This window comes from Pecten maximus, chromosome 13, assembly GCF_902652985.1.
Source record: "Pecten maximus chromosome 13, xPecMax1.1, whole genome shotgun sequence".
In the NCBI taxonomy this organism is placed as follows: Eukaryota; Metazoa; Mollusca; class Bivalvia; order Pectinida; family Pectinidae; genus Pecten; species Pecten maximus.
The window spans coordinates 31,885,323-31,903,305 of NC_047027.1; the positions used below are offsets into that span (position 1 = coordinate 31,885,323).

The 17,983-nt window shown below is 36.4% G+C and overlaps 1 protein-coding gene across 1 annotated transcript in view; it reads left to right on the forward strand.

Annotated features, from left to right (window-relative positions):
- Positions 1 to 8,597, forward strand: part of LOC117341017 (transmembrane protein 145-like) — a 17,421-nt gene extending 8,824 nt beyond the window's left edge. The window contains 11 exon segments of the mRNA XM_033902818.1: positions 144 to 344; positions 590 to 683; positions 1,102 to 1,173; positions 1,408 to 1,511; positions 1,513 to 1,558; positions 1,703 to 1,875; positions 2,283 to 2,455; positions 4,624 to 4,744; positions 5,333 to 5,392; positions 5,829 to 6,053; positions 7,208 to 8,597. Of these exon segments, the coding sequence (XP_033758709.1) occupies positions 144 to 344; positions 590 to 683; positions 1,102 to 1,173; positions 1,408 to 1,511; positions 1,513 to 1,558; positions 1,703 to 1,875; positions 2,283 to 2,455; positions 4,624 to 4,744; positions 5,333 to 5,392; positions 5,829 to 6,053; positions 7,208 to 7,330 (1,392 nt within the window). The 3' untranslated portion in view covers positions 7,331 to 8,597.
- The last annotated feature ends 9,386 nt before the right edge of the window (positions 8,598 to 17,983 follow it).

The window sequence follows — 17,983 nt, forward strand, 5'->3', positions numbered from 1 at the left end:
TCAAAAGTCGTTAGCACGAGGGAATACAGGGGAATATGATAAACACACGACATTAAGGGCAGTGTTATAGGACACGGGAGTTACCTCCCTTGAATTATTTCCCTACCGTTCCATACATAACATACTTGATGTATCTGTTGCAGTCTTGTGACCAGAAAGTAGCTGCACTCGATCCCGCCAACAACCAGATCATCGCCTTGTCGATACTCTATTCCTGGTCAGGATGTAAGGAAAACACGCGCAATGGCGTCGAATATATCACGTGCATTGGAGGACGTACCTTCCGTTCCACACGTGAACGATGGTGGTTTGTGGCCATCAGTCGGTGTGATCAAACATCGGGGGTATGTATTCTGAAAGAGGAGGAGTAGAACTTGGGTATTTATTCCTAATGCACGCGCTTGTGTATATTGTATATAAAAAGTAAATATAAAATGTATATCAAAATTGATCTAATCAGTATGTTTTCATATTAAGTGATGTTTCTCCATGGGGACAATTCTGTCTAACAATGACAGCCGATACAATTGGTTTGGTAAATAACGTAAACAAAAATAACTCTGTAGACACTGCTTGTTTGATTTTCCAGCCGACAGGTATGAACCTGACTTACTCTCTACACATGATGAACAGTAAGGATGACAAGGACATGCTACACTACGAGTTCTCGGCGGACGAGTTCTGTAAGTTTACAGAATGGTCAAATTATAAAGATTATATAATTCGTGTTCTCGGCGGACGAGTTCTGTAAGTCTAGATAATGGTTAAATTATAAAGATTATATAATTAGTTCTCAGTAGACGAGTTTTGTAATATTACAAGCGGCAAGCAATATAATTCATAGAAATGGAGATCCTCGTGGATGTGTTCTGCAAGATAACAAGTTGTCTAATTGTAAATTGGCACATTACGCCTATTGATGTATTTCTAATTTTAGGGCAATTATACTACCTCATAATAACTGAAGAAATTTTTTGACCCTCATATAATTGGGACTGGCTATTTTATATCGATTCCGACGTCTGCAAAACATATTTTCGAACTCAATAATCGTCTGACATATTTCTTTGACCGAACTTTAAAACAGACAGTTTTTTACAGACATCCTGCCCACAGACATCGCCTTCATGGGTGTCTACGTTCTCCTTCTCGTCGGAGCAATCATCTGTGCAAGTACGTTAAGTTAATGTATTACGACCGGAAGTGAGAAACCCGACATCCGGTCTGAAAAAAGTTCTCGTTCACATGAAATGAAAATTAATTTTGCAAATGTATTTTCGTGACGCTATCTTTGGTTTTAAAAGTTATAAATTTATGTGTTAAAAGTGTATTTTAGGGACGTGTTTTAAGTGTTTGTAAAATTCAAAATTCAGTCGTGTGTATCATCTCGTTATTTCTCGTTGTCAGTAATGCTGAAGTCTCGCCAACTTTTCCACACCACGTACAAGTTGTACATATTATCTGTCTCGCTCTGGCTCATCAATCTGTTCTTCCTCAGTGTGGCAAACGGAAAAGTACTCGGCGGACGGGTACGAAAATAACCAACTGGAATTAGCAGGTAGGTCAGTTCTATAACTTTGCCTGAAAATGAGTTGTGTTATCTTAGTCTTTATCTTTAAAACAACACAAGCATCAACTAAATTATAATGTTATATCAATTCAGCATATGCCGAATTTGTTGAATTTCTTGACGATATTTCAGGTCGCGTTTTTGGTGCACTCAGTGACCTGGTGTTTCTGTTGATGTTGATACTGGTTGGGAAGGGCTACACCATCACCAGAGGGCGCCTTCCAGCCTCTAGCACGATCAAGGTCACAGTGTTCTTCACACTCTACACCATAGTCTACGCCGTCCTGTTTGTCTACGAAGCCGAGGTGTGTACAGTAGTGTTGTCCAGGGTGATGAAAACCATCATTGTTAACATGTCCATATATAAGTGTTCTGTTATAACTTGTTGTGTGTTTGAGTTGAGTATTTGAGTTGTGTTTATGTGTTTCAGTCGTGAGTTTGAGTCGTGGGTCTAAATTTTGTGTTTTAGTCGTGTGCTTGAGTTTTGTGATTGGAATGTGTGTTTGAGTCGTGTGCTTGAGTCGTGAGTTTGATTTGTGTGTCTAACTTTTTTGTTTCAGTCGTGTGTTTGTGTTTTGTGTTTGTGTCCTGTGTTTGAGTAGTGCGTTTGAGTTGGGTGTTTGAGTTGTGTGCTTGAGTTGTGAGTTCGAGTTATGGGTTCAAGTCGTGTGTTTGAGCTGTGTATATCTAACCAGCGTGACGTATGTTACAGGTGTTCGACCCAGGTGAGGTACTCTACCTGTATGAGAGCCCTCCTGGATACGGACTGATATCGCTGCGTCTGATCGGGTGGGCGTGGTTCTGTTACTCCATTTTCTTTACACTGAAACACTTCAAAACCAAATCGCTATTCTACTACCCATTCTTCATCTTCTATACAGTTTGGTAAGTAAACTTATACAATTATTACCTTGATGTGAAGGAGATATGAGGTTAACAAGGTTAATGAGGAACAAATGTTCATAACATTCACATACTGATCTACACATTTTAAAGTATTCAAAACTACAATAGGGAATTATACAATGGAATGCAGTCTGTAACCTCTCATTGGTTGATTTATTTAAGCCACTTTCCTTTCATTGGTTGATTAATTGACGCTTAAATTACCTGATTGGCTTATTAATTTCAACCTATTGTATGATATATGATTGGCTGATAAATCAAACATTTTAGCCTCTGATTGACTGATACATTTTACCTGTGAAATCGCTTTTCCTACAGTAGGTTAGCCTGGTCATGGGTGATTTTTTGTTCAGAAAATAACCCCTGTATTTTGATGTTTATGGGGGGGGGGGGGGGGGGGGGGGGGGGATTAACAAATCAGAAATAACAATAAAAGTACACTGTATACTAACATTGATATTCATTATGAAGTATTATACACGGGCGACAGATTCGAGAGGCTTTACAACGGAAATTGAGTTTTATTTGCAGCGAAAATGGCGTGTAGTAGACGAGGAAAGATAGCAGAAAAACCTACTGAGAAACATTTGTCAAAACAAGAACAATTCTGTCTTTGGGATAGAGATGTTTGGTTTCCAATAGGTTTCAGAAAAAAAGTCATTTTGGTTCAAAGATCATGATATTTGTAAAATGATGAACCTTACATGTAACACATTTAGTTATCAAATCAGCAATCGGTACTCCAGAACATTGACTAAATCTTCATCAAACTCTATTATATTTACTGGCAATGTCACTAAGATCTGGACACTGAAAAATAAAAAAACATTAATCAGGTACTAGGAAATGTTCTCATTTATAACAAACACGAAAACGACAAACCTTACCCTTCGAGAACGAGCTATAAATAACATGCGACGGTCACTTTTATATAAGATATAAGTTTGTGTATAGCTCACGATTTTATCCTATAATACTATTAACAATAAAATGTCTAATCTTAATAACCTACGTATATTGACCTACAGGTCGAGATTTATAATACGGTCACCTGTCAATCACCCTATACTGACGTGTTAGTACCTACGGTATACAGTCTATACTTATATGTTGTTATATATCACGATTCAGTAATGTTATCGAGTTTTTTTATATACTTTTAAATAAGACTATACGACTATCATAAACACACATTTTATACTCTAAGATTTGATCATATCGGTGATTTGAATATTGTCCCAAGAGAATTGTAGTATTACTAGTATCTAGTCCAAAATAGGCTGCAAAATGTATCTGTGATGTCCGGTTCTGGGCTGGACCAATCGTCATTCTAGTGGCCATGTTTGTATCTGTGTTGTTGTTGACAGGTTCTGGGCTGGACCAATCGTCATTCTGGTGGCCATGTTTGTATCTGTGTTGTTGTTGACAGGTTCTGGGCTTGACCAATCGTCATTCTGGTGGCCATGTTTGTATCTGTGTTGTTGTTGACAGGTTCTGGACTGGACCAATCGTCATTCTAGTGGCCATGTTTGTATCTGTGTTGTTGTTGTTTACAGGTTCTGGACTGGACCAATCGTCATTCTAGTGGCCATGTTTGTATCTGTGTTGTTGTTGTTTACAGGTTCTGTGCTGGACCAATGGTCATTCTAGTGGCCATGTTTGTATTTATGTTGTTGTTTACAGGTTCTGGGCTGGACCAATCGTCATTCTAGTGGCCATGTTTGTATCTGTGTTGTTGTTGTTGTTGTTGACAGGTTCTGGGCTGGACCAATCTTCATTCTAGTGGCCATGTTTGTATCTGTGTTGTTGTTGTTTACAGGTTCTGGACTGGACCAATCGTCATTCTAGTGGCCATGTTTGTATCTGTGTTGTTGTTGACAGGTTCTGGGCTGGACCAATCGTCATTCTGGTGGCCATGTTTGTATCTGTGTTGTTGTTTACAGGTTCTGGACTGGACCAATCGTCATTCTAGTGGCCATGTTTGTATCTGTGTTGTTGTTGTTGTTGTTGACAGGTTCTGGGCTTGACCAATCGTCATTCTGGTGGCCATGTTTGTATCTGTGTTGTTGTTGTTGTTGACAGGTCCTGGGCTTGACCAATCGTCATTCTGGTCGCCATGTTTGTATCTGTGTTGTTGTTGTTTACAGGTTCTGGGCTGGACCAATCGTTATTTTGGTGGCCATGTTTGCCATGGCCCAGTGGATGCGGGAGAAGACGGTCCACGGAGTGTCCATGTTGATTTCCTTTCTCGGACATGTTTTCTTCCAGGTAAGAGTGAGACAGCTGGATGTTGGTTGGTCTATACTGACAAGACATTCGTTACGTTGTCATGGTGATAAGTTTACCCTCGACCTCCGCGATTTGTAAAACAAACGCGGGAATTATATCACCCGATTGTTTACTGTTACGTTCTGTATCTCCCTCATGTTGCCATGGTAATGACATGTAGCTTGTATGTTATTATATTTTTTCACAAAATTTAGACATTGCAAAAATTATATTTTTTCACAAAATTTAGACATTGCAAAATAATCGAATTACTTCAATAAATATAAACAAGTTTAGTTATAATATATGAACGGATGGCCGTTTGACACAGTTTGGAGGTAGGGAAATCAAAATAGGTATAAACCAATGTTACGTTGTAAAAGGGAAAACAGTTATTTCTGTTCGCTTTATCATTTGTAATCAGTCGCCCGTCTGATGTATCATGTGGAATTGTGTGTGTTCTCTGAACACTATTGAATTTTGAGACAGAACTCCAGTAACAAACTAGAATCTTTTTCACGTTGACATCGCCCGTATATCCTATATTTTGAAAACGAGTATTTTCTTGTATACACATTTTATTTTCAGTTATTGACAAGGCCATCTGCCGCAAACAAAAACTTCCCTTACCACGTGCGAACTACCCAGGTATGTACAACTGTTACAGGTATCCCTACCAATTACCCAGGTATGTACAACTGTTACAGGTATCCCTACCAATGTCTTTCTGTTTGTACTGCTCAGTTTTGTTGCCGCTTATGTGGAGATGTTTGTTGCCTTAATTGTTTCCCTGTTGTTTAAAAAATCCATCAAAGTTCTTTTTAAAATTCTTATTTAAAAGAATTTTATTGACTTAAAGTAGAATACGGTAATGAAAATAATATTATCGTATAATGCTTGTCAGTGATGTTATCATATTGCGAGACTTTTTTTTTTACTACTGTTAGGTATTCGCCGTATTGTTTGTACATTATTCTGTTTTGTTGATATGTACGTCCCTCCTTTGTACAATGACAGTGACATCTTTCCATGTTTACATTTTTGTGTATAGCTGATTTGTTAACTGTTCCTGTTTTTAACACAGATCGCCTCTATGACGGGTACCAACAGTCACGAGTTGGACAATTTTAACGCCCATAGTTACGCCGTGGGTAACGCTCGTTCCTCGGTCTCCGGTCCTGACCTCACTAGTCTGTTCACTACCTCTAAAACTACGTCAGAGAAGGGTGATGATGACGACATCCCGGCCATGACGTCAGGACAGAAGCGTGGTAGTTTACCGCCCAGCTACAGCAGTGCCAACCTCGAGGTAACTCTCTATAGATGGATTTAACCAGACGGTTGTTATCCATAAATTTAACATACTTGATATATATATATATAGAATAAAGTTGAAATGTCCATGTGGCGGTAAATAATAATAAAATAAAAAGCCAAACACAGGGAAAGACTATCGAAGAGTTCGTATTTCTTATATTTTCAGTCTTGATAAATATTTGTAGTAGTTTTTTTCACACCACTCTCTATAATTCTAATGATCTAAAACATATTTTTCTAAAGTTTTTCAGACTTTGTACACGATATTTAATCAATCACTGTAGAGACGATAATGCAACATTTTTTTATATGAATGCAATGTCGTCCACTAGCAGTATTTAGGGACGAATCGTCTTTGAACTCTTCGATATACTTTCACGTGCGGGGGAATTCAAAATATCTCTGCCGTTGGTCGCATAGCGTTCTAGTGTTGAACATGATGCAGTCACGCTAGTATCCGCCTTCGGCCCACGTTTGCCGAAGGGTTCATTGTGGTTTTCTCCAGTTACTAAAACATTATTCTTATTGTATTTTATTGTATTTCCAGTACTTCTTATATATATCATGTGATTGTATTTGTAATTTTTTGTGTTTTGATAAAGGGGCGGATTGCCTCGAAAATTTAACAAACCTTATTGTTTACACTGTTTGAATTACTTCTTTGCCCCATATAATCATTACAAGTAATTCGTATCCTCCATACATTTATGTGAGGATCCAGTGTTATCTGGATTATACTGTTCATATTACTTCTTTGACACTTTATATATATATATATATATATATATACTCCTACCTTTGAATACCTCATTGTACAAGAACATTTGTTATTTTCCATTAGTTATTTTCTAGCTATTCTCTACAATTTACATTTAACAACATCTGAATAGAGAATTCAGTCAGCAGAGTGTCACAACAGAATCACTATATTTTGTGTGAATGTATCCTCTGTCATGCTACTTTCACAATAGAGCCAAGGTCTAGACGGTCCAGTAAAGCAATATCTATGTTGAGTCAGAGTTCTCTCCCCTTGAACAGGTATTGGTCCACATCGATGACACTTTGGAGACCAAGATTCTCGTGTTGTTAATACAAACATTTAAAATCAGTTTAACTGTAGCATATTTGATATTTCTTATGTTCTAGGTATTACCCGGGATTCGTAGTAACACGTCGTCTGCTTCCCTAGGTGGCGCCACTGGTGGAATGTCGTCACCGCCAAGTTATCACACACTGTTTACCGCTAACAGTGGAAACGGCTGGGAATAGTGTAACTGTCCCACGTTAACACGGAGATGACCACGGTTGTAACACGGAAATGACCACGTTAACACGGAAATGACCACATTAACACGGGAATGACCACGTTAACACGGAAATGACCACGTTAACACGGAAATGACCACGTTAACAGGGAATGACCACGTTAACACGGAAATGACCACGTTAACACGGAAATGACCACGTTAACACGAAAATGACCACGGTTGTAACGGAAATGAACATAACAGAACGACTTCTTACGGAAGTAAATAATGAACTCAAGGACAACGGATTTACGTATCATTCTGTCCGTCTGGAAGTTTTAATTCCAGAGGCAGATCATTGTGAGATCGGGTACTATAACTCTATATTACCCAGCACATTAAAGAATCTCAAAAAGTTTCAGTTTAACATTCAAATTTTAGCCTGTAAACAAAATTTGATTGTATTTTGAGGTAATGGTTTCTTATAACAATTAAATTTATGTTGTTCTGTGGTACAGTTTTAAATTTCTGTTGTGTATTTGTATGTTGCCACGTGTCGTTATTATGTAAATGAATGAAAGGTAACATTTTATTGGATACTGAATCTTGACCTCTCGAGATCTGACTGCTAAACGAATAGCCACGATCTTCTATGACGTCACAAACATGAATTAAGAACGTATGCTTGTGAAAACTGTTGTTTTTTTACGATTTCGATATTTCTGTTGTATGAATCATATTTATAAAACGTTCTTGATTTGTTAATCCATATGGAAGTTCGTCAGTGATCCCCCCACCCCCTTTAATTGTCCTCATATTACTGTGATATCCTGATTTCTCCGAGTACATTTCGGTTGTCTGTTAATAGTAACATACCTAATAAGGATTTATAGACGGAAACAGATACATGTATATTACTTCAAAGTACTGTAGTACTGCACTTCCTTAAATGATCCTGGCTGTAAACAGGACGTTAAAAAAAACCTAGACCAAACCAGTCCCTCCAGCGGAACATGTCCTAGAGTTACAAAAAATCCTTACCTTCATGATCATCTGTCCTTTTATAATTTCCAATCTTACCTTGTCCATGGCTATAAAACAACTCTTCTCTGTTCACGTAAGTACTGCCTAACTTTGTTAAATGACCTTGCAGACCATTGTGACTGTAATTGTATAACAGGTAACCGCTCGTTATTATTTATACTATATCTATCATGTTATTGTTATTGGGGAAATGTGTCCTGTTTTATAAACATCATCATATAATAAAATGGTTTGTGATGATGTCAGTTTCGTGTTGTTATAATCAAATGCTAACATTACCCTTTAAGATTCCACATCGACATTCTAATCTACTAAATTAATCTTTAAATGACTGGTGATTGTCTTTTGTGGCTTTGATACGTGATCTAAAATGAAAAAAAAAAGACTTAAAGAAGCAATGAATTATTGTCTAAATCGGTTCATTAAAGCTAGTATTCTGTAGTCATAGGGTTGTAAAGTGTTACATCAAAAGATCTGCCTCAACCAGATAAAGTTAACTAACGCGAGTTAGATCAACATGAACGACAACCGTCACGTGTTTGGGAACCTCTATTTATGTAACATTCGGTAAAATATCCTTATAGCCTTACACATAACGGGATACAGGATATCGTTACTGTAACACTCAGTGTAAAATATCCTTATAGCCTTACACATAACGGGATACAGGATATCGTTACTGTAACACTCAGTGTAAAATATCCTTATAGCCTTACACATAACGGGATACAGGATATCGTTACTGTAACACTCAGTGTAAAATATCCTTATAGCCTTACACATAACGGGATACAGGATATCGTTACTGTAACAGTGTAAAATATCCTTATAGCCTTACACATAACGGGATACAGGATATCGTTACTGTAACACTCAGTGTAAAATATCCTTATAGCCTTACACATAACGGGATACAGGATATCGTTACTGTAACAGTGTAAAATATCCTTATAGCCTTACACATAACGGGATACAGGATATCGTTACTGTAACACTCAGTGTAAAATATCCTTATAGCCTTACACATAACGGGATACAGGATATCGTTACTGTAACAGTATAAAATATCCTTATAGCCTTACACATAACGGGATACAGGATATCGTTACTGTAACAGTGTAAAATATCGTTATAGCCTTACACATAACGGGATACAGGATATCGTTACTGTAACGGTGTAAAATACCCTTATAGTCTTACACATAACGGGATACAGGATATCGTTACTGTAACAGTATAAAATATCCTTATAGCCTTACACATAACGGGATACAGGATATCGTTACTGTAACAGTGTAAAATATCCTTATAGCCTTACACATAACGGGATACAGGATATCGTTACTGTAACAGTGTAAAATATCCTTATAGCCTTACACATAACGGGATACAGGATATCGTTACTGTAACGGTGCAAAATACCCTTATAGTCTTACACATAACGGGATACAGGATATCGTTACTGTAACAGTATAAAATATCCTTATAGCCTTACACATAACGGGATACAGGATATCGTTACTGTAACGGTGTAAAATATCCTGATAGCCTTACACATAACGGGATACAGGATATCGTTACTGTAACAGTGTAAAATATCCTTATAGCCTTACACATAACGGGATACAGGATATCGTTATTGTAACGGTGTAAAATATCCTTATAGCCTTACACATAACGGGATACAGGATATCGTTACTGTAACACTCAGTGTAAAATATCCTTATAGCCTTACACATAACAGGATACAGGATATCGTTACTGTAACAGTGTAAAATATCCTTATAGCCTTACACGTAACGGAATACAGGATATCGTTACTGTAACACTCAGTGTAAAATATCCTTATAGCCTTACACATAACGGGATATAGGATATCGTTACTGTAACACTCAGTGTAAAATATCCTTATAGCCTTACACATAACAGGATACAGGATATCGTTACTGTAACAGTGTAAAATATCCTTATAGCCTTACACATAACGGGATACAGGATATCGTTACTGTAACACTCAGTGTAAAATATCCTTATAGCCTTACACATAACAGGATACAGGATATCGTTACTGTAACAGTGTAAAATATCCTTATAGCCTTACACATAACGGGATACAGGATATCGTTACTGTAACACTCAGTATAAAATATCCTTATAGCCTTACACGTAACGGGATACAGGATATCGTTACTGTAACACTCAGTGTAAAATATCCTTATAGCCTTACACGTAACGGGATACAGGATATCGTTACTGTAACACTCAGTGTAAAATATCCTTATAGCCTTACACATAACGGGATACAGGATATCGTTGCTGTAACGGTGTAAAATATCCTTATAGCCTTACACATAACGGGATACAGGATATCGTTACTGTAACAGTGTAAAATATCCTTATAGCCTTACACATAACGGGATACAGGATATCGTTACTGTAACAGTGTAAAATATCCTTATAGCCTTACATATAACGGGATACAGGATATCGTTACTGTAACAGTATAAAATATCCCTATAGCCTTACACATAACGGGATACAGGATATCGTTACTGTAACAGTGTAAAATATCCTTATAGCCTTACACATAACGGGATACAGGATATCGTTACTGAAACAGTGTAAAATATCCTTATAGCCTTACACATGACGGGATACAGGATATCGTTACTGTAACAGTGTAAAATATCCTTATAGCCTTACACATGACGGGATACAGGATATCGTTACTGTGACAGTGTAAAATATCCTTATAGCCTTACACATAACGGGATACAGGATATCGTTACTGTAACACTCAGTATAAAATATCCTTATAGCCTTACACATAACGGGATACAGGATATCGTTACTGTAACAGTGTAAAATATCCTTATAGCCTTACACATAACGGGATACAGGAAATCGTTACTGTAACACTCAGTGTAAAATATCCTTATAGCCTTACACATAACGGGATACAGGAAATCGTTACTGTAACACTCAGTGTAAAATATCCTTATAGCCTTACACATAACGGGATACAGGATATCGTTACTGTAACACTCAGTGTAAAATATCCTTATAGCCTTACACATAACGGGATACAGGATATCGTTACTGTAACACTCAGTGTAAAATATCCTTATAGCCTTACACATAACGGGATACAGGATATCGTTACTGTAACAGTGTAAAATATCCTTATAGCCTTACACATAACGGGATACAGGATATCGTTATTGTAACACTCAGTGTAAAATATCCTTATAGCCTTACACATAACGGGATACAGGATATCGTTACTGTAACAGTGTAAAATATCCTTATAGCCTTACACATAACGGGATACAGGATATCGTTACTGTAACAGTGTAAAATATCCTTATAGCCTTACACATAACGGGATACAGGATATCGTTACTGTAACAGTGTAAAATATCCTTATAGCCTTACACATAACGGGATACAGGATATCGTTACTGTAACAGTGTAAAATATCCTTATAGCCTTACACATAACGGGATACAGGATATCGTTACTGTAACAGTGTAAAATATCCTTATAGCCTTACACATAACGGGATACAGGATATCGTTACTGTAACACTCAGTGTAAAATATCCTTATAGCCTTACACATAACGGGATACAGGATATCGTTACTGTTACAGTATAAAATATCCTTATAGCCTTACACATAACGGGATACAGGATATCGTTACTGTAACAGTGTAAAATATCCTTATAGTCTTACACATAACGGGATACAGGATATCGTTACTGTAACACTCAGTGTAAAATATCCTTATAGCCTTACACATAACGGGATACAGGATATCGTTACTGTAACAGTGTAAAATATCCTTATAGCCTTACACATAACGGGATACAGGATATCGTTACTGTAACAGTGTAAAATATCCTTATAGCCTTACACATAACGGGATACAGGATATCGTTACTGTAACACTTAGTGTAAAATATCCTTATAGCCTTACACATAACGGGATACAGGATATCGTTACTGTAACAGTATAAAATATCCTTATAGCCTTTCACATAACGGGATACAGGATATCGTTACTGTAACAGTATAAAATATCCTTACAGCCTTACACATAACGGGATACAGGATATCGTTACTGTAACAGTGTAAAATATCCTTATAGCCTTACACATAACGGGATACAGGATATCGTTACTGTAACAGTGTAAAATATCGTTATAGCCTTACACATAACGGGATACAGGATATCGTTACTGTAACAGTATAAAATATCCTTATAGCCTTACACATAACGGGATACAGGATATCGTTACTGTAACAGTGTAAAATATCCTTATAGCCTTACACATAACGGGATACAGGATATCGTTACTGTAACAGTATAAAATATCCTTATAGCCTTACACATAACGGGATACAGGATATCGTTACTGTAACAGTGTAAAATATCCTTATAGCCTTACACATAACGGGATACAGGATATCGTTACTGTAACACTCAGTGTAAAATATCCTTATAGCCTTACACATAACGGGATACAGGATATCGTTACTGTTACAGTATAAAATATCCTTATAGCCTTACACATAACGGGATACAGGATATCGTTACTGTAACAGTGTAAAATATCCTTATAGTCTTACACATAACGGGATACAGGATATCGTTACTGTAACACTCAGTGTAAAATATCCTTATAGCCTTACACATAACGGGATACAGGATATCGTTACTGTGACAGTGTAAAATATCCTTATAGCCTTACACATAACGGGATACAGGATATCGTTACTGTAACAGTGTAAAATATCCTTATAGCCTTACACATAACGGGATACAGGATATCGTTACTGTAACACTTAGTGTAAAATATCCTTATAGCCTTACACATAACGGGATACAGGATATCGTTACTGTAACAGTATAAAATATCCTTATAGCCTTTCACATAACGGGATACAGGATATCGTTACTGTAACAGTATAAAATATCCTTACAGCCTTACACATAACGGGATACAGGATATCGTTACTGTAACAGTGTAAAATATCCTTATAGCCTTACACATAACGGGATACAGGATATCGTTACTGTAACAGTGTAAAATATCCTTATAGCCTTACACATAACGGGATACAGGATATCGTTACTGTAACAGTATAAAATATCCTTATAGCCTTACACATAACGGGATACAGGATATCGTTACTGTAACAGTGTAAAATATCCTTATAGCCTTACACATAACGGGATACAGGATATCGTTACTGTAACAGTATAAAATATCCTTATAGCCTTACACATAACGGGATACAGGATATCGTTACTGTAACAGTGTAAAATATCCTTATAGCCTTACACATAACGGGATACAGGATATCGTTACTGTAACACTCAGTGTAAAATATCCTTATAGCCTTACACATAACGGGATACAGGATATCGTTACTGTTACAGTATAAAATATCCTTATAGCCTTACACATAACGGGATACAGGATATCGTTACTGTAACAGTGTAAAATATCCTTATAGTCTTACACATAACGGGATACAGGATATCGTTACTGTAACACTCAGTGTAAAATATCCTTATAGCCTTACACATAACGGGATACAGGATATCGTTACTGTGACAGTGTAAAATATCCTTATAGCCTTACACATAACGGGATACAGGATATCGTTACTGTAACAGTGTAAAATATCCTTATAGCCTTACACATAACGGGATACAGGATATCGTTACTGTAACACTTAGTGTAAAATATCCTTATAGCCTTACACATAACGGGATACAGGATATCGTTACTGTAACAGTATAAAATATCCTTATAGCCTTTCACATAACGGGATACAGGATATCGTTACTGTAACAGTATAAAATATCCTTACAGCCTTACACATAACGGGATACAGGATATCGTTACTGTAACAGTGTAAAATATCCTTATAGCCTTACACATAACGGGATACAGGATATCGTTAATGTAACAGTGTAAAATATCCTTATAGCCTTACACATAACGGGATACAGGATATCGTTACTGTAACAGTATAAAATATCCTTATAGCCTTACACATAACGGGATACAGGATATCGTTACTGTAACAGTGTAAAATATCCTTATAGCCTTACACATAACGGGATACAGGATATCGTTACTGTAACAGTATAAAATATCCTTATAGCCTTACACATAACGGGATACAGGATATCGTTACTGTAACAGTGTAAAATATCCTTATAGCCTTACACATAACGGGATACAGGATATCGTTACTGTAACAGTGTAAAATATCCTTATAGCCTTACACATAACGGGATACAGGATATCGTTACTGTAACAGTGTAAAATATCCTTATAGCCTTACACATAACGGGATACAGGATATCGTTACTGTAACAGTGTAAAATATCCTTATAGCCTTACACATAACGGGATACAGGATATCGTTACTGTAACAGTGTAAAATATCCTTATAGCCTTACACATAACGGGATACAGGATATCGTTACTGTAACAGTGTAAAATATCCTTAAAGCCTTACACATAACGGGATACAGGATATCGTTACTGTAACAGTGTAAAATATCCTTATAGCCTTACACATAACGGGATACAGGATAACGTTACTGTAACAGTGTAAAATATCCTTATAGCCTTACACATAACGGGATACAGGATATCGTCACTGTAACAGTGTAAAATATCCTTAAAGCCTTACACATAACGGGATACAGGATATCGTTACTGTAACAGTGTAAAATATCCTTATAGCCTTACACATAACGGGATACAGGATATCGTTACTGTAACAGTGTAAAATATCCTTATAGCCTTACACATAACGGGATACAGGATATCGTCACTGTAACAGTGTGAAATATCCTTATAGCCTTACACATAACGGGATACAGGATATCGTTTCTTTAATAGGCTGTATAAAATATATAGTGTTGCACATACCTGTATTTCCTAACCCGAGCGATTGATCAGTTTTAACACGAGATTTACACGATAGATTGAGGTAGCCCCGGCTTTATATCAATGACACGAATGTTTGTAATTTAAAGGAGGGTCGGATCTACACAAACTAGTATGATTATTGTCATGTTTACGTTTTATGTAAATGTTCCTGACAGTTAACGATACATATGTAATCTGTTTAGACACAAAGTGTCTCCCATCCATCGTTACACTGCCAGTCATAACAATTGGATATTGATTATGTTATATCCTCCGATATTCTGTCTAGACAAATTATATAACAAGGGTTCTCCAGTGACCGGAGATCTGTTTCTAACCCTATATTGTATAATGTAATACATTAATGTAGCTTGTGCCTACCTAAGTCCGACAGTATTATGTTATCAAACGGTGTAATATGGATCTATACTTATCCACGATATTAGATTCTGTTCCTTTCACGTGATGTCGAAGGGTATGAAAATGTAAATAAACTCGTACAGTGTTGCTGCACGACTATATGTCGGCTTAACTTGATTCTATAACACGACATGTCCTTGGCTCACTCATACAGTTTTTGTCAGGAGACATGTCGAGAACCATAGGGTCTGAGTACACGTTGGTATCTATTACAGATTCCAGGTTCATATAAATAAAGGTACAATGAGTTGAAACTAAACATACAATGTAGCTCCCTTACAACATACAAGGTACCACAAATACATCTCCTAGACCACGGAACTGACTTTTCATGTACCACAAACACATCTCCTAGACAATGAAACTGACTTTTTATGTACCACAAATACATCTCCTAGACCATAAAACCGACTTTTCATGTACCAAAAATACATCTCCTAGACCATGAAACAGACTTTTCATGTACCACAATTACATCTCCTAGACCATGAAACTGATTTTCACTTGCACTCTCACAATCTAGAAGGAACTATAAATACATCTTAACCCTCAAACAGATCTCCTTTCACCCTACAACAGAAACTTGATTTGCAATCGTAACCTCCTCTCTTGATGTTTGTTGTATATATTATTTATCTTATTGTCTCAGCCTTAGTGTTAAGTGGTTGTTGTATATATTATTTATGTTGTTGTCCCAGCCTTTGTGTTTAGTGGTTGTTGTATATATTAGTTATTTTGTTGTCTCAGCCTTTGTGTTTAGTGGTTGTTGTATATATTATTTATCTTATTGTATCAGCCTCTGTGTTAAGTGTTTGTTGTATATATTATTTATCTTATTGTCTCAGCCTCTGTATTTAGTGTTTGTTGTAAATATTATTTATGTTATTGTCTCGGCCTTTGTATTAAGTGTTTGTTGTATATATTGTTTATTTGTTGTCTCAGCCTTTGTGTTAAGTGTTTGTTGTATATATTATTTATCTTATTGTCTCAGCCTTTGTGTTTAGTGTTTGTTGTATATATTATTTATCTTATTGTCTCAGCCTCTGTATTTAGTGTTTGTTGTATATATTATTTATTTGTTGTCTCAGCCTTTGTGTTAAGTGTTTGTTGTATATATTATTTATCTTATTGTCTCAGCCTCTGTGTTAAGTGGTTGTTGTATATATTATTTATCTTATTGTCTCAGCCTCTGTGTTAAGTGGTTGTTGTGTAGATTCCTATGTCTCCACGCATAATGTCACCCTGATAAAAATTGTATAATAAAGGTTGTTTCGTGTTTTTCTATTTGTTGTCCTCTTCGCGATATTTTCTATCTACTTGTTACTCTTCTTGGCCGACTGTTTGTATTTATATGAGGCTGATCATATTGAAGACATTGTCAGAGAAGAAAGCGTGCATAGTAAGTCCTTTTATCTCACCTATAAATATATTGACGATGTGTTATATTTAGATACCAGAAACACACATTGACCATTATGTCTAAAAGATATACCTATGGAACTCGAAAAATAGGAACTGGAGCAACTTCAATATCAGCGTCTTACCTATTTTTACATAGTAACCAGAGACAACATCTTAGTATGAAGCTTTATGGCCAGTGTGGGGACCTAAATTACCTTTATTTATTCAACTATTTATTATATCTATTTTATTTTATTTTTTTGTTTGTTTTGTTTAGCCATTTTTTGTTTTTTGCTTTTGTTTATACTAACATTCCACGTTCTTGTGTGAGGTGATGATAGACGTCTTTGATGCTTGTTGATAAGCTCAGTGATTATAACCTCACCACTAAAGTTATCACCTTGAGATTGTGACCTGGATATGTCGTACCTAGATTTACATGGCGTGTTTGATGGAGACGCTAACTACACCGGGACACATGGTCTGACTCTTTTTGTACTTTTTCAATATCTAACTTTTTACATCTAGTTCTCGATTTATATAATTTGACTTAGTTTTCTTATTGATGTCGGCATTCAATGTTAATTTTACACGTTTTCTGTCGTTCAGTAATGACCATATGTGTCGATAGGAAAGCTAACAACCCAAACCTTTCTTGCTTTAGATTGTGTATTCTACAGTTTTCGTGTTTCACTCTGTTAAAGAAGAAATATTCTCTCCACACGTTACCCGGTCTGCAGTTTTCGTGTTTCACTCTGTTAAAGAAGAAATATTCTCTCCACACGTTACCCGGTCTACAGTTTTCGTGTTTCACTCTGTTAAAGAAGAAATATTCTCTCCACACGTTACCCG